Source organism: Rhipicephalus microplus, chromosome 5 (assembly GCF_043290135.1).
Source record: "Rhipicephalus microplus isolate Deutch F79 chromosome 5, USDA_Rmic, whole genome shotgun sequence".
Lineage (NCBI taxonomy): Eukaryota > Metazoa > Arthropoda > Arachnida > Ixodida > Ixodidae > Rhipicephalus > Rhipicephalus microplus.
In genome coordinates, this window is record NC_134704.1 from 102,802,854 (window position 1) to 102,818,181 (window position 15,328).

Here is a 15,328-nt window from a genome sequence, read left to right on the forward strand (position 1 = left end):
TTTTCCCTACCTTTGCATTAAAGTCTCCCATCAGTATTGTATACTGTGTTTTTACCTTACTCATTGCCGATTCCATGTCTTCATAGAAGCTTTCAACTGAAGCGTCATCATGGCTGGATGTAGGCGCGTAAGCCTGTACCACCTTCATCTTGTATCTCTTATTCAGTTTAATTACGATACCTACCACCCTTTCATTAATGCTATAGTATTCCTCTAGGTTGACAGCTATGTTTCTGTGAATTAGGAACCCAACTCCCAGTTTTCTGCTGTCAGCCAAGCCCCGATAGCAAAGGACGTGCCCTGTTACGACCGCCATCGGTAGGCGCCATGCTGTCGCTGAGAAGCGTAGCCGGGCCGCGTTCCCACGCCTGGAACCCAGGTTTTCTTGGAACCAACGTCGAGAGCTGACGGAGGAGCGGCGCTCTTTTAACCCTCAAACAAGTAGCCGACTCGCCGAATGCTTATGCCCGCCAGGTATTGTCCCGGCTAGCCGGCGGATGAGACGTGGTGTCGCCACGAAGCTGTAAGCCGTGCCAGAGGGGACAACAAAGACAGCGTATTCCTTTGAAGAAACGGCGACCGCCGCCACAAAGTGCCCTGCTAATTGAGCAGACAGATTGGCGGACCGTTTGATGTCTGCTGTCCGAAGCTTGGGACCCCTCGACCAGCGACATACACGACGAGCAAGAGCCTCTCTGGCGCCACCTTTAAGTGCAGTGATCTTGACTCGAAATTGACTGTTCACGTGCGCCGTGCATGCTCGTACCCCTCACCTGTTGTGTGTGTGTGTGATTGGTGTTCCACTGAAGAAGGAGGAGCCCGACAGGGCTTATAACGGCGCCGCAGAGTGCAGGACGTCGCTCTGGACCAAGTAAAGGTTCAACCACCACGTTCGTAGTTTGTGACGCTCTGAACCAAGCAAAGGTTTAACCACCACGCTCGTGGTTTGTGAACTCTTAACCTCATGCTGTAAATATTTGTAAATAGTGCCATAAACCTTGTTTGTTTTTCGTATCCCCATCTTGTAAGCGGTCGTTTCCTCAACCCGAAGCTACACCACGCTACCACAGCACCCCGGGATCACAACAACTGGTGATCAGCGGTGGGATTCCCGACAACTGGTTGGCAGCGGAGGGATTCGAAGCTACAAGTGACAACAACAGTCGGCCCAAGAGAAGCAGTTGGCTCGAGACATGGATCACGTATGGGTGAGTGCTTGGCTTTTCCTTTGAGTGAACCAGGTTCTAAAAGAGAATTAAATTTTAGAACTGGTAGTTAACTTTGCCGAAAGACTCAGTTTCGCCGTTTCGGAAAGTTATTTTGGAAGTAGCGAGCACTCAGTACGATCATGAACTTACGGGAGCTGCATAAGCCGGACTTGTTGCTGTTGTGTGAGGAATTGGGGATCAATACAAAGGGTTTGGCACGAAAACCCGTAATCATACAAGTCATTAATGATTTGGGGGCTGAGGATGAGGAGCTCAGTGAAGCATGGGACCTCATCAGTCAGAGACAGAGACAGCAGAAGGAGGAGGAAGAGAGGCGTGAGCGCGAAAGAGAGCGTGAAACAAAAAGACGGGAATCTGAGAGAGAGGAACGTCGCTTAGACCGAGAGCGTGAAACACAAAGACAAGCGCATGAAATCGAGATGCGTAAACTAGAACTAGAGTTGGGAAAGAGGTCGGGTAGCAGTCCCCAGGAAATGATAGCTCTTCCCCACAGGGAGGCCGAGTTCAAGATGTCTAAGTACATCCAGCCATACGTGGTGTCAGGGGATATTGGTCTGTACCTGGCAAATTTCGAACGGATGTGTGAGAAAATGTCGTTTGAGCAGGACACCTGGTCCCAAAGGCTACTCACGGTTCTGCCCTGCGAGGCAGCAGAGGTTGTTGCGCGACTCAGCAAGGAGGACGCAGACAACTATGAGAAGGTCAAGGCTTGCCTTCTAAAAAAATATAGACTTTGCGCAGAGGCCTTTAGACAAAGATTTAGGGGCGCTAGAAAGTCTAAAAGCGAGAGCTATCCCGACTTTTTGTACAAAATGAGAGCGAATTTGACAGAATGGCTTAAGAGCACAGAGTCATACAGTGACAAGAACGCTGTAGTAGAGAGAATTCTATTAGAACAGTTTTTGAATTGTCTCCCAGAGCAGGAAAAAAACTGGTTACTGGACCGGGGTGACATAAGTTCTGCGACGACAGCTGCTGAACTCGTGGAGGAGTATGCGTCGCGACGATATTTTAGCAATAACCTGGGTGCAGATGGAGCCCACAATTCCAAGCCAAATTCAAGTAAAGGATACGTAAAACATTTTTCGAGCTCTCGACATGAAAAAGGCGAAAGAAGTGTTTCTTCTAACAAATTTCAAAAGAAGGACGATGGTGAACCTGGCGAAAAAGGGCAAAACGCGGGAAAAGCGAAAAATGCTTTTGAGGTTAAGAAACCGTTCACTTGCTTCAAGTGTAATGAGACTGGTCACATAGCCGCGAACTGCCGAAAAGAAAAGATGGCGTTTTCATTTGTCAGTGACTGCGAAGAAAACATGAGGTTACTGGAGCCTTACATGCATGACCTGGTGGTGAATGGAAAGCCATGCAAAGTGCTGCGTGACTCGGCAGCAACAATGGATGTTGTCCACCCGTCGTTTGTGTCACCATCCGACTACACAGGACAGTGCTCGTGGATCCGCCAGGTGGTGGAAGAGCAGAGCGTATGCTTGCCTGTCGCAACCGTTGTAATTGAGGGCCCCTTTGGTAAACTAACAACTGAGGCAGCAGTTTCAGAAAAACTCCCTAAATTTTATCCGTACTTGTTCTCAAACAAATCGGATATGTTATTGCGAGAGAAGGGCATTCTCTTCAGTGACAGGGTAGTTCAAGCCTTAACCCGTTCAAAGGCGCGAAAATTGGCAACTCAGCTATCCTCGGAGCCAGATAGTACTGAGGAAGCGCATGAAGTAACAGTGGTGCAAACAGAGGAAGACATTTCAGGCAACCGTGGCAGCAAGGCACCAGAGATCGGTCAGCCGGAGAAGGAATCTCGTGATAATGAACTTGAGTGTGCGTTACTGCCACCAGCATCAAATAGCTTTACTTTACTTCTGAGTGCAAACAGGGATAACTTGGCCACTGAGCAATTAGAGGATGCCACCATTCAGGAGATTAGAGAGCGCCAAAGAACGAGTAAACAGGCCAGGAAAAATATTTCTTTCCATCTAAAGAATGGCGTGTTGTATCGCTCATACAGGGATAAGCGCGGAGTGGAACGAGACCAACTAGTCGTTCCCCAGAAATATCGCGCAGATCTGCTCAAACTTTCACATGGCAGTTCGTGGTCGTGTCACCTTGGACACAGAAAAACTAAGCTGAGGCTATTACAAGAGTATTACTGGCCTGGCTGTTTCAAAGACGTGGAAAATTTTGTGCGGTCGTGCGACACATGCCAGCGAGTTGGAAAGGCGCAGGATAAGTGTAAAGCACCTATGGTGTTAGTGCCGATCATTACCGAGCCGTTTCAACGGTTAGTGATCGATATAGTGGGACCACTCCCTGTGACAAAGACAGGATGTCGTTACATTCTAACTATGTTATGCCCAGCCACTAAATTTCCTGAGGCAGTGGCACTGCGTGAGGTTACGTCACAGAGTGTTGTGGATTCCCTGTTGTCCGTCTTTTCGCGAGTAGGGTTTCCTACAGAGATACAGAGTGACCAGGCCAGCGTATTCACTAGTGTCTTCACGACCTCTTTTTTCGAACGATGTGGCATAAAAATAGTGCACAGCTCTATTCATCACCCTCAGAGCAATAGCGTAGAAAGATGGCATTCCGTCCTGAAGCGCGTCCTTCGAGGATTGTGTTACGAGAACAAACGAGACTGGGATGCATGCCTCCCAGCGGCACTTTTTGCTTTGCGGACGGTACCCCACGAATCCACTGGTTTTAGCCCCGCCGAGTTGGTGTACGGTAGGTCATTGCGCTCACCTTTGAGAATGGTGCGCGAAGCGTGGGAAGGACACGGAGAAGATCCGACCGTGGTAGAGTTCATTCTCAATCTACTGGAGAGGCTACATAAGGCCAAAGAACTTGTGGAGGTCAGCATGAAGTCAGCCCAGGCCCGATCAAAAGTTTACTATGATAGAACAGCTCGTCAACGAACTTTCAATATAGGGGACCGGGTCATGTTGTTAAAAGCGTCAAGGCAGAACAGGCTCGAAGTACAGTGGGAAGGGCCTGCGGAAGTAGTTGCAAAGCTATCTATGACCAACTACGCAGTGAAAATTCCAGGTAGACGTAAAGAGGTACGCATTTATCATTGCAACCTAATGAAGCCTTATGTGCAAAGAGAGGCTGTGGTGAATATGACCCTGAATCTTCCTGAGGAGATGGAGGACAACTTTGTTTGTCTAAATGGAGGGAAAGGCAGCGCTAAAGAACTCCTTAATAAAACTAAGCAAAGAAAGGAACTAAAAGAATCCCAGCTTTCGGATCTTTGAGGGCTGATAGGAGAGTTTGACGACTGCTTTGTTGACAAGCCGGGTCGGACTGATTTGACTGAGCACGACATTGAGTTGACTTCCGAGGAACCCGTGAAGTCCAATTGTTATCGTTTATCTCCACGACAGAAAGATATTCTCGATAAAGAAGTAAAGCGCATGCTGGAGTTAGGAGTAATTAAACCCTCAGAGAGCGAATATGCTTCTCCAATGATCTTGGTAGAAGCTCCGGGCAAAGACCCGAGACCTGTAGTTGACTATCGAAAGTTAAATGCTCTCACAAAGGATCAGGTGTATCCGATTCCAAACATTGAAGAGAGAGTGGAACAGGTTAGTCGAGCAGCTTACGTGACTACGTTGGACCTTACTCGAGGTTACTGGCAAGTGCCGCTCACTGAGCGAGCCAGCCGATACGCAGCTTTCGTTACTCCCGCGGGCAGCTATCAACCCACTATGATGAGCTTCGGTCTCAAAAATGCTCCGTTTTGTTTTTCCCGCCTTATGGACAAGGTTTTAAAGGGCTGCGAGGCTTTTGCTGTACCTTACTTGGATGACATCGCTGTATTATCCGATGCCTGGGTGGATCATTTGATGCATTTAAGGGAGGTGCTCGGCCGGTTGCGTCAAGCAGGGCTTACCGTAAAGGCTGAGAAGTGTTGTCTTGCGAGAGCAACCGTCGACTACTTAGGTCACAACGTAGGACAAGGTTTCAGGAAACCCTGCGAGCTAAAGATCTCAGCAGTAGCTGACTATCCCCGGCCAATAACAAAGACCGACGTCAGGGCGTTTCTAGGACTCACAGGCTACTACAATCATTACATCCGAGATTATTCCACGTTGGCAAGTCCTTTGACCGATGCTCTCCGCGGGACAGAGCCTACGAAGGTGGCCTGGGATGAAAAGAAAGAAACTGCCTTCTTAAAACTGAAGGCAGCATTGATCAGCCGTCCAGTCTTGAAAGCTCCTGACTACGACCGCGAATTCACGGTCCAATGTGATGCTAGCGATCGAGGTCTAGGAGCCGTTCTATGTCAGAAGGATGACGATGGTAAAGAACATCCCGTGCTCTATTTGAGCCGGAAATTGAGTTCTCGTGAGATGGCGTACTGCGCTTCAGAAAAGGAGTGCGCTTGCATTGTGTGGGCCATTCATAAGTTGCAGTGTTACCTCGGAGGTGCTAAATTTACAGTAGAAACAGACCACTGTCCCCTTACCTGGCTGAAAACTGCGACATCGAAGAACAGTCGCCTTTTGAGGTGGAGCTTGATTCTTCAGCAATATCATTTTGATATTAAGTATAAAAAAGGCAAATTGAATGGAAACGCGGACGCGCTCAGCCGCTCTTTCTAAACCATTCTGGAGTGCTCTTGGTGTAACAAAATTGATATTTTAGTTTTTTCGTGCATCGTATGCAAATTTTTAAGGTAGCACGTTTGATTTCTCAGCACAAGTAAATCCTGAGAGTTCTGAGTGTGAGCTTTTGTTAAAGCTAGTAATTAAAATTGGTTTGCTATCCCTCTTTTGGCTTGGTTTGTTCGAAGGGGGCCGAGTGCTTACTTGTACATGTGGTCGAGTATCAGAGATGCTGTCGAAGATTCGGCGATCACCCGGACCATGCCACAAGCGAAGGCCAGTTCTTGGCATTCAACTACTGACCCTTTCGTCGTCCCTGCGAGCAGCAGTGTTGACCGCTGCCCTCCGTGACTCATCTGGCGAGGGGGAAGCTGTTACGACCGCCATCGGTAGGCGCCATGCTGTCGCTGAGAAGCGTAGCCGGGCCGCGTTCCCACGCCTGGAACCCAGGTTTTCTTGGAACCAACGTCGAGAGCTGACGGAGGAGCGGCGCTCTTTTAACCCTCAAACAAGTAGCCGACTCGCCGAATGCTTATGCCCGCCAGGTATTGTCCCGGCTAGCCGGCGGATGAGACGTGGTGTCGCCACGAAGCTGTAAGCCGTGCCAGAGGGGACAACAAAGACAGCGTATTCCTTTGAAGAAACGGCGACCGCCGCCACAAAGTGCCCTGCTAATTGAGCAGACAGATTGGCGGACCGTTTGATGTCTGCTGTCCGAAGCTTGGGACCCCTCGACCAGCGACATACACGACGAGCAAGAGCCTCTCTGGCGCCACCTTTAAGTGCAGTGATCTTGACTCGAAATTGACTGTTCACGTGCGCCGTGCATGCTCGTACCCCTCACCTGTTGTGTGTGTGTGTGATTGGTGTTCCACTGAAGAAGGAGGAGCCCGACAGGGCTTATAACGGCGCCGCAGAGTGCAGGACGTCGCTCTGGACCAAGTAAAGGTTCAACCACCACGTTCGTAGTTTGTGACGCTCTGAACCAAGCAAAGGTTTAACCACCACGCTCGTGGTTTGTGAACTCTTAACCTCATGCTGTAAATATTTGTAAATAGTGCCATAAACCTTGTTTGTTTTTCGTATCCCCATCTTGTAAGCGGTCGTTTCCTCAACCCGAAGCTACACCACGCTACCACAGCACCCCGGGATCACAACAACTGGTGATCAGCGGTGGGATTCCCGACAGCCCCTTCTGTAGCACCGTATAGGCCTCATCTGTTCTCCTAACCTCACTGAGCCCTATTATATCGCATTTAACACCCTCTAGCTCCTCAAATAGTACAGCTAGACTTCCCTCACTAGATAAGGTTCTAGCGTTAAACGTTGCCAAGTTCAACTTCCAATGGCGGCCTGTCCGGATCCTGATATTAAATTCCTATAAATACATGTAGATTGATGTAAGCGTGAAATTACTTTATTTCGCTCCAGGATTATGCGACACTATATATTTATCAAAATGTCCGATGTGACGTCAACCTAACTACGCAATCCGATCTCCGGAAATGTATACCTGTAACGAGTTCCTGTTGCATTGACGGAACTTGTAACGGGAACTCGTTCCAAAATTTGGAAGGAACGAGCTTCTGTTACAGTTTTACAGGAACGTGTACAACACTGCGCACGCATTATGGGCACATGAACAATCAGGAAAAGACCAGATCGGAGATAACGTTGGTTTGTGAATATAGGTCTGACTCACACAAGTGGTCGCCCTAGAAAACAAGAAAAAAAATATATATAACCCGTGATAAGTAACGGTGACAAAAACTCCTTCGTTTATTTTCCATTTCAATTTTTAAAAAAATTTAGATAACGCGCGTTTTGCCCCGTTGCTGTAATGAAGCGTAGACACGTCATTACTCACGTAGAGGCCGCGTGAACCGAACAGCGCCCGAAGCGGCGGTTCCGCTCTGGTTTCCCCTAAACCTTCCCTTCCGACGGTTCCATTCATTCCTGTGAAGCACGAACTGCTCCCAGGCGTCACCCCTGAACACAGGTCGTTGCGTCGCATGCGTGGGCTGCAGATAGTATTCATCATGGCGCAGTCCCGATGGTCTCGCGGGTTGCTCCAACGGCAGGCGGCCCGACAGAAACTTGCTTTCTTCACCGGGGTTCGCCGATAACAGTGGGCCCACGCCAGCCGACTGCGGTCCGGACGCTGCGCTGTCGTCGGAATCTGGGTCTCCGGGCCTTGTCCACCGGAACGAAGAAGACGGGCTACCACAAGTATACTGCGTCGTCTCAACAGGGATGACCCAACGAGCTCTACGCTCGGTGAGGTTAGCCACGACACGCATACACTCTAGATACGGTGGAGGTGCTTGGTTATCTCTCGAAGAATGCGGCGAAAGCGGAGGGCCAACGCCGTCGTCTCTGAAGCTCTCGTGGTTCGAAGTTCTTCCATCACCTGCACGATCGGAAGTTTTCAATCAAAAAACTTTATCGCACCAATGTTTCTTATTACGCTAAAATGGCTAGCTCATCGCTGCGAGAACACGAGTTTGATTCGCCGGCGTTTAGGAGGGTTGCACAGGGACGTGGCCCACGAGATGGCACCAGCATCAGCGCATCCACCTTTGTGGTGTCTCTCTCCCGGCCGCCGCGGGCAAGCAGTCGCACAACGTACACTAACTAGTGGGATTCGCTCGCAGGATTTCAAGCTGGACGGTTGTGCCCTCGCGATCTCCGACTTCAGCGTAGCTCCCGCCGACTGGTTCGCCCTCCGCGGTCTCCTGAAGCCGTGCAGCTCTCGCATTGTGGCGCCCCGCCCTTGGACTGCTTCGACCGGATCCCCACTTTCCTATCTCCTTTTTTCTCTCGCTTGGCTGTCTTCTTCTCCGTCTATTTTCCTTCTATTCTTTTTATCCCTCCTTCCCCCCACCCCTATAAGGCACTGCGCCGTGTCGCCTGAAGGCAGACAGAAATTAGGTGCCTTTTTCCTCTTCACTGTAACCACTACCACCACCTAACTAGTAAGTAGGTGTTCTGTGGTACACTCACGGGTGCGCGTCCGTGCGAGATTCCTGTGGTAATAATGGTAAACTGTGCCGTATTTTGTTGCTACAACCACTCCAGTAAGAAGGCTGGCCATGAGAATGCGTCTCATGGCGGCTTTTTTTTCTATACCTAAAATGATTAGTAAACCAATCGAAAAGGTTTGGGTGGCTCAGCCACACATATACTGCGTGTGCGTTAAATATTTAATTTCATTTTCGGTAAGTGTTCAAAGCCTATTCAACATCATGGAGGTTCACTTTGGTGAAAAACTTCAGTTTTCGCGACGTGCTGTGAAGCTTCGTTTACGTAGCAAGAGACGAGCACGCGCACTACGACCACGATCGCTGCTTATCAGCGGTATCATTCAGGTAGGTGTAGTGTGTTACTGATTTCAGTGTGTTAGTAAACGGTCAGCGACGAAGTGCGCTCTCGTTTACCCATGCAGTGACGAGCCGAGCAAATAAACGGTGATATCACATTAACGTCGATCAGTTACAATGGAGACCATATGTGATCTCTGGGTGCGCAACTGCCCGACGCGCGTCTTTGTACTCTGAAGCAAAGACCATTTTTGATCGCAAACGGCTTGGGCTCAAGCACAAACGGACTATGCCAATTGTATCACCTCACATGCTCTTGCAAATGGTGAAGCCCTTCCACAGAAAAAATTCGTGAAGTGACACCACCGCGGTGAAAAAAAAATTAGTCGTCCTAGCACAGAGCAAAGGGAACCAGTCACTTTTCCGACGACAACGCGGCGGCCGTCTCCCAGATCTCCAACTCACTGCTTTTGAACCCATCCGCTAGTCCCATAGTTGTGGGCGTCAATCAATTTATAGGCTTTAAGCTCGTCCCTTGTTGCGAAGCTTGGGCCGCCAACAAAGTGGTCCTTGATGTCCGTGAGCTCGATGCGGGAATAACACTTCACATCACACAAAGTTTCATCTCTGCTGAAGTCGAACGGGTGAACCTTATGTTCGTAGCGAAGTTTCGCCGAACCTCGGAAGTCATGCGCGTAAGCACTCAGTCGAATTTCCCCACGTTGGTACCGCACGTAGCGGTACGCACACAACCTCTCACAGCCACTTGCCGCTTCAAAAAGGGCGCGCCCAGACCATACTGACATGGCGCTAGAGGCAAACGCCGCTAGCGCCTCGAGCGGATGACGTCACGTGCAACACCCCTATACACTGCAGCCACAACTCGCTTTCGGCCGAACACTATTAGCAAGTCTCGTGTCTCATTCCTAAACAATTCGCGGGTGCCTGTGTGATACCGCGTACGAGCCACCACCGACAATAAATGCCGAGTCGTTCTCCTCGCTTATGCTGATAATGAGATAGTGACTGGCAATGTAACAAAACACAAAATGGCTGACAACGAAGCAGATCGATGCTCTTGATGTACAGCACAGACAGCTGTTAAAGGGAATGCTCGGATGAGCACTTTTCGCATTACTTTTACCTGTGTGAAAAAAAAAAACATTGCGCGTGAAACTATAGTATTTCAAAGGGATTCAAAATGGTCAACCAGCAGTAGTCCCATAGAAATCTAAACGTGTGTTTTTTGCTAGATAGTGAGACCGGACATACCCTGCACAGAAGTTTCCCCTTTCCAGTAGACACGTCTGTACGTATTTGCGCATGAACACTACATGTCTTCACTTAAATAAGACTTAACATCTAATCTGCAGCAAATTTTTTTTTGACTGTTTAGAGGAACACGTGTTGTGAAAGCGATTGTCACAACATGATCACAATGATTTCAAGTTTATTGAGGCTGCTAACAGGTAAAGAACAAACTTACCAGGGTTGGCACGCACATTGTTGTTGGATGCCATGGTAGCGTTCTCGCGTTCTGGTGGAGAACTCCCGTCAGCCTACGAGAGACGCGAAGGTACACGCGACAAATAACTACAATAATCATGACGAGATTCGAGAAAATAAAAGGGCTTGCAACGCAATTACTCGGCCGGCACACTCTCTCCCGCTGCGATTTTTCCGGCGACGGAAGCATTAACTCCGATAGACGAGACAACGACAGAGAGAGAGGAAGAGAACAAAATATATAGAAAAAATATCTGGGGTTTTACGTCCAAAACCCACGATATGATTAAGAGAGATGCCACACTAAAAGGCTCCGGAAGATTTGACCATCCGGTGTTTTTTAACCTGCACTGGCATCGCACAGGACACGGGGCATTTCACCTCCATCTTAATGCGACCGCCACAGCCGGAATATTGTGTATCCCCGACTATGGTGGCTCGACTATAAACCACGTCCCTCGCTACCACGGATTATGACGGGGGCTGCGCCTCTTAGCCGGAGAAGGACAATGGTAGAGTGGGGAGCATGGCTGAAAATGAGATGCAGGTGTGCAAGTTTAGTGGGTGTCGCTGTGTAACCAGCGCGCGAGCAATCCTGACACAAACTTCTAGCCTCCATATTGACAGTGACACTGGCGTCCGCCTCGCACTCTTTCTTTTCCCTCTTTCGTGTGAAGCGGGACAAGCGACTGCGCTGCGGAAATTAGGTGCCTTTCTTCTCTTCTAACCACTACCACCACGAATTCCAACTACGCGGCCGGGATCACACCGCGGAACTTGGGGTCAACAGCCAGACACTCTCGCCGCTAATCCACCGAGGCACACATTGAGACGCCTTTGTAGTGCTTGTGCATTGTCGCCGGAACTTGGAAGGGTGCGCATACTTGGAATGATGTTCTCAGAATGATATCTGTAGGTTGGAAAACATGCCTGCATGTATAAGCGAACTGACCAGCTTTTGCAAGTGTCCGCTTCACTGTAGTTCACGGTATTATCCCGACGGCATGATGTATAAATATTCGCCTAGGTCAAATAAAAACAATTTTGTTTTCTTTTAATAAGCTTGCGCTGATCAGAGGAGTTGAGAGGTAGGTACGCAACTATAGCTTTCTATGTTTTTCACGAAATGTTTAGAACTGACAGCTAGCTCTCTTTACGGCATCATTTGCCAAAATATACTGCTGTCGAAAGTACATACGGTTTTCTCTGCACCTATATTAATGTTTACCAAGGCGTTATTACTTTGTCCAGAATAAATAGCAAATGATCCTTTATGTTTCAATCCCGAAGTAGACGCACGAACCAATTTTTTCTCAGGTCAGCGCTCTTGTCGTACCCGTTGCCACTATGACAGGTATGACTCAATTGATAAAAGTCCGTAAATACTATAATGGCAGAGTGTTCTTTCGACGGGAGGCTGTGATTTATTAAGCCGTGGACAGATCACTGGAAACTGAAAACACCAAGACCTTGACTTTTTTTTTTTCAAACTGTTCAAAAACGTACTTCGAGCGAATACAGCTCAGGTTTCCTTAAATGTGAGGAAGTTAAATTTGAAAAGGGTTAGTACCCGTGTCACACTGAAGGTGTTGTCATCAAGTTCAAATGTCATTGTGACAAACAAAAGTCATTTGATCTGTGGGAGTGACACTCAAACAATTATAATGTCATTCGTTCATGATGTCAAGGTCGACAATTCAGAAAAAAAATGGCCAGATAATAAGTTAAAGAAATGAAATGTGGAGTGATAAAAAAGTGAAGCTATTCCTTTTAGCAACATGCGGGAAGTCACTATGCTAAATAAATACGCATAGAAACTGATATCGCAGGATATATGGCCACCATAAGCCAAGACGATCCGCTTAGCCAGTGGCTGCAGCCGATAAAATGAACATAAGCAACACGGCGTGCGCGGCATGAAGAGAAAAAAAGACAGGCAAAGAAACAAACGTGTCTATTTAAGTTTTCTAGAACGCAAAACTATACCACGTGGTATAGTTTGCGGTGCGACCGCAAAATTAGCAAAAAACGCAGAGAATTTCGCATTGGCTCGCTTTAAAGCACAGTCTCGCATGCGTACATGCGTGCAAACAGCTCGCAACGGAACGGGAGTATAGCCTTTTATGAGAGAAAACACCTCCGGCTAGGTTCATTACGCTCGTGCAGCTGATGCCATCACTGTAGATACATGTGCACATAGGCGTCTGCTTGTTTATATCATCGCCGACAGCGCCGGCAGCCAGGAGCCACTGAGGTGGTGATGGTAGTAAACGTTTCATTCTGAAATATACCAGAGTTCCTATGTGCCTAACTGGCAGTCCCTGGTCCGGGACGCCTTTGGAGATCGCCGCTGCCCAGGCGCGTGCTACTAAGGAGCGGTGTGGAGTTTAAAGAAATTTGGTGACAGCCTTCTGTACTCATGTCCTCGTTAAACTGACTTAAAAAGCAACACCAATAGTACCCCTGGTGGTTGAAATTTCGGGAGCCCTCCACTACGGCGTCTCTCATAATCAAATGGTGGTTTTGGGACGTTAACTCTCATATATCAATCAATCAAGGTCAATAGCGTGTTTTAATGAATGCAGGTCAAATTCATAAAACTGAATGCCGCCTTTCAAACAGTGTCTGAGGTGGAGGATATACGGTGCATTCGGTTTGAATGCGATGTCAAATGTGTTTCTCAAGCTCATTCGATTAACTACGTCATTCAGTTCTGATGGCATTATATATATCTCTGTAGCCGCCACGTAATGTAATTAAATGCGATTTTTATTCCATTCAAATGGCATTAAAACGGCCAGTGTCATTTCGAACAAATGACATTAAGCGGTCATAACATAATTTTACCTGCATGCTGCCACACGACGAAAACAAATGCCATCTTGAAATGATGACCCTGACCTTAGGCTTCCTGAGCCGTGGCTTTAGGAGAAATAAAAATATATTAAAACTTGCATCTAAAACGCGTGTGTCCACAAAAATATTTTTATGGGTAAAAATGCACTCCTAGAATATAAATATCGCCGTTTTACGTGACTTGTCAAAGCTGCACGGCACACTCGAAAACCAACGTGACCGACGATATGACGGGGCTCGAATAGAGTGAACTGAAGCTGACTGACTTTCCGGCTGCAGATATGAGCCGGCAGCAGCGATTTCGTGAACCTTGGTCACAACGACAAGCGCAATCGGACGATCAACATTCGCGATACGACAACAAAGCGTAAATAAAACTGCTTTTTTTTATTAGAAGCTTTCGCGTGTGCTACTATGTCATCCAACCAGTAATAAGTTGATCTAGTAAGGAATAAGATATGTACAAATCATAAGGTTAACAGCCATCTCCCTAAACGTTCCTTGCACCGAGGCTACTCATTCGGTCCCAGAAATCAAATGCGAGTGTTTTCCGAAAACTCATTCGACAGAAAATATTTTTCATCTAATGGCATTAGTTTTCCCTTATGACAGCAAGTAAATCACATTACTAACAAATTCTACTGTTTATTTCTAGCATGGCAGCAATGTCAGAGCACGGCCGGTAGGAAGACATGTCCTCCCACGTGCCTCCATTCTAGCCGAGCTCAGAGTCGGCAGGGCAACGTGAAGACGCGTCGGTTTGTGAAAATAGTTGTGTTCGTGTATCCCACGTGAACGAGAAAAACGTCTTGTGTGGTGACATACACATTGACGACGAGACTTATTGTTGAAAAACGGCCTTACGTGGCAGCCGCCCTACAAATTTTCGGAAGTGACGGAGGCAACTCGCTGTTAAAAACGTGTGTGGTATCGCCTGCATCAGAAATCAACACAGGATGTCGCACATCTCTAAGCAAGTGCTTTTCGAAAAGTTAATTCGAGCGCGAAAACTAGACACGATCACTCACACACGCACACACGCATGCATCAAACACACATAGCGCATGCATGGGTGTGTGCGTGTGTGAGTGATCGTGTCTAGTTTTCGCGCTCGAATTAACTTTTCGAAATGCTCTACCAACTAGCCCAACAACAAGTTCTAAGCAAGCGCGCACGCTCGCACGACATTGCACTCGTTACGGCCTGAAACACGAACGCTTTGAAACCTCGTGGTTGCGAATCATACGCGATCAACGTCGATTTGATCGCGTGCTATAGCTGAATGAAGGCTAACTCCGAATCCAGTTGGTCACAGTTCATCAACACATCCCAACACGTGGCGCACATAGTCGCAGACTCGTAGATTCTATCGAGCAAGGTCACAAGCAAGTGCAAGCAAAACGTCATATCGCTACAAACAATGACAATAATCGGCATGCCAAGAGGGAAAGCCCCATTACAAACGAATGAAAGACAGGCTTACCTCGCGAGCTCGAAAAAAGGTACCGCAAGGAAGTCCTCAAGAGCTCACGTGTCTGCTGGCATGTCTCCGTGTTCAATGTCATTCAAATAGACGAGTGACTGTGCTTCTTTGGAGCACCCTGGCGCCCTCTTGTATCTTTTTGCTTGATTACTGCAACGTAGTTGTGTGCCTCGCCGAGAGGTGGATACCACCAGGAAACAAGGACACCAGATGGGGTAGCACGTGACCCTAGTCCGCTAAACAACAACAACAACAACAACAAAAAACGGAATACTCTGCAGTAAACCCCTTTTGTATGCTCCGACGGCCCATGACACA

The 15,328-nt window shown here is 48.0% G+C and overlaps 1 protein-coding gene across 1 annotated transcript; it reads right to left on the minus strand.

The window, feature by feature from the left end:
• Positions 1 to 7,600: 7,600 nt before the first annotated feature.
• Positions 7,601 to 15,127, minus strand: LOC142817338 (uncharacterized). Its single transcript, XM_075894373.1, has 3 exons — positions 15,011 to 15,127; positions 10,652 to 10,724; positions 7,601 to 8,255 (listed from the first exon to the last, which is right to left on the minus strand). The coding sequence occupies exons 2-3, from the start codon at positions 10,683 to 10,685 to the stop codon at positions 7,705 to 7,707; spliced, it is 585 nt and encodes a 194-aa protein (XP_075750488.1). The 5' UTR covers positions 10,686 to 10,724; positions 15,011 to 15,127; the 3' UTR covers positions 7,601 to 7,704.
• Between the last annotated feature and the right edge of the window lie 201 nt (positions 15,128 to 15,328).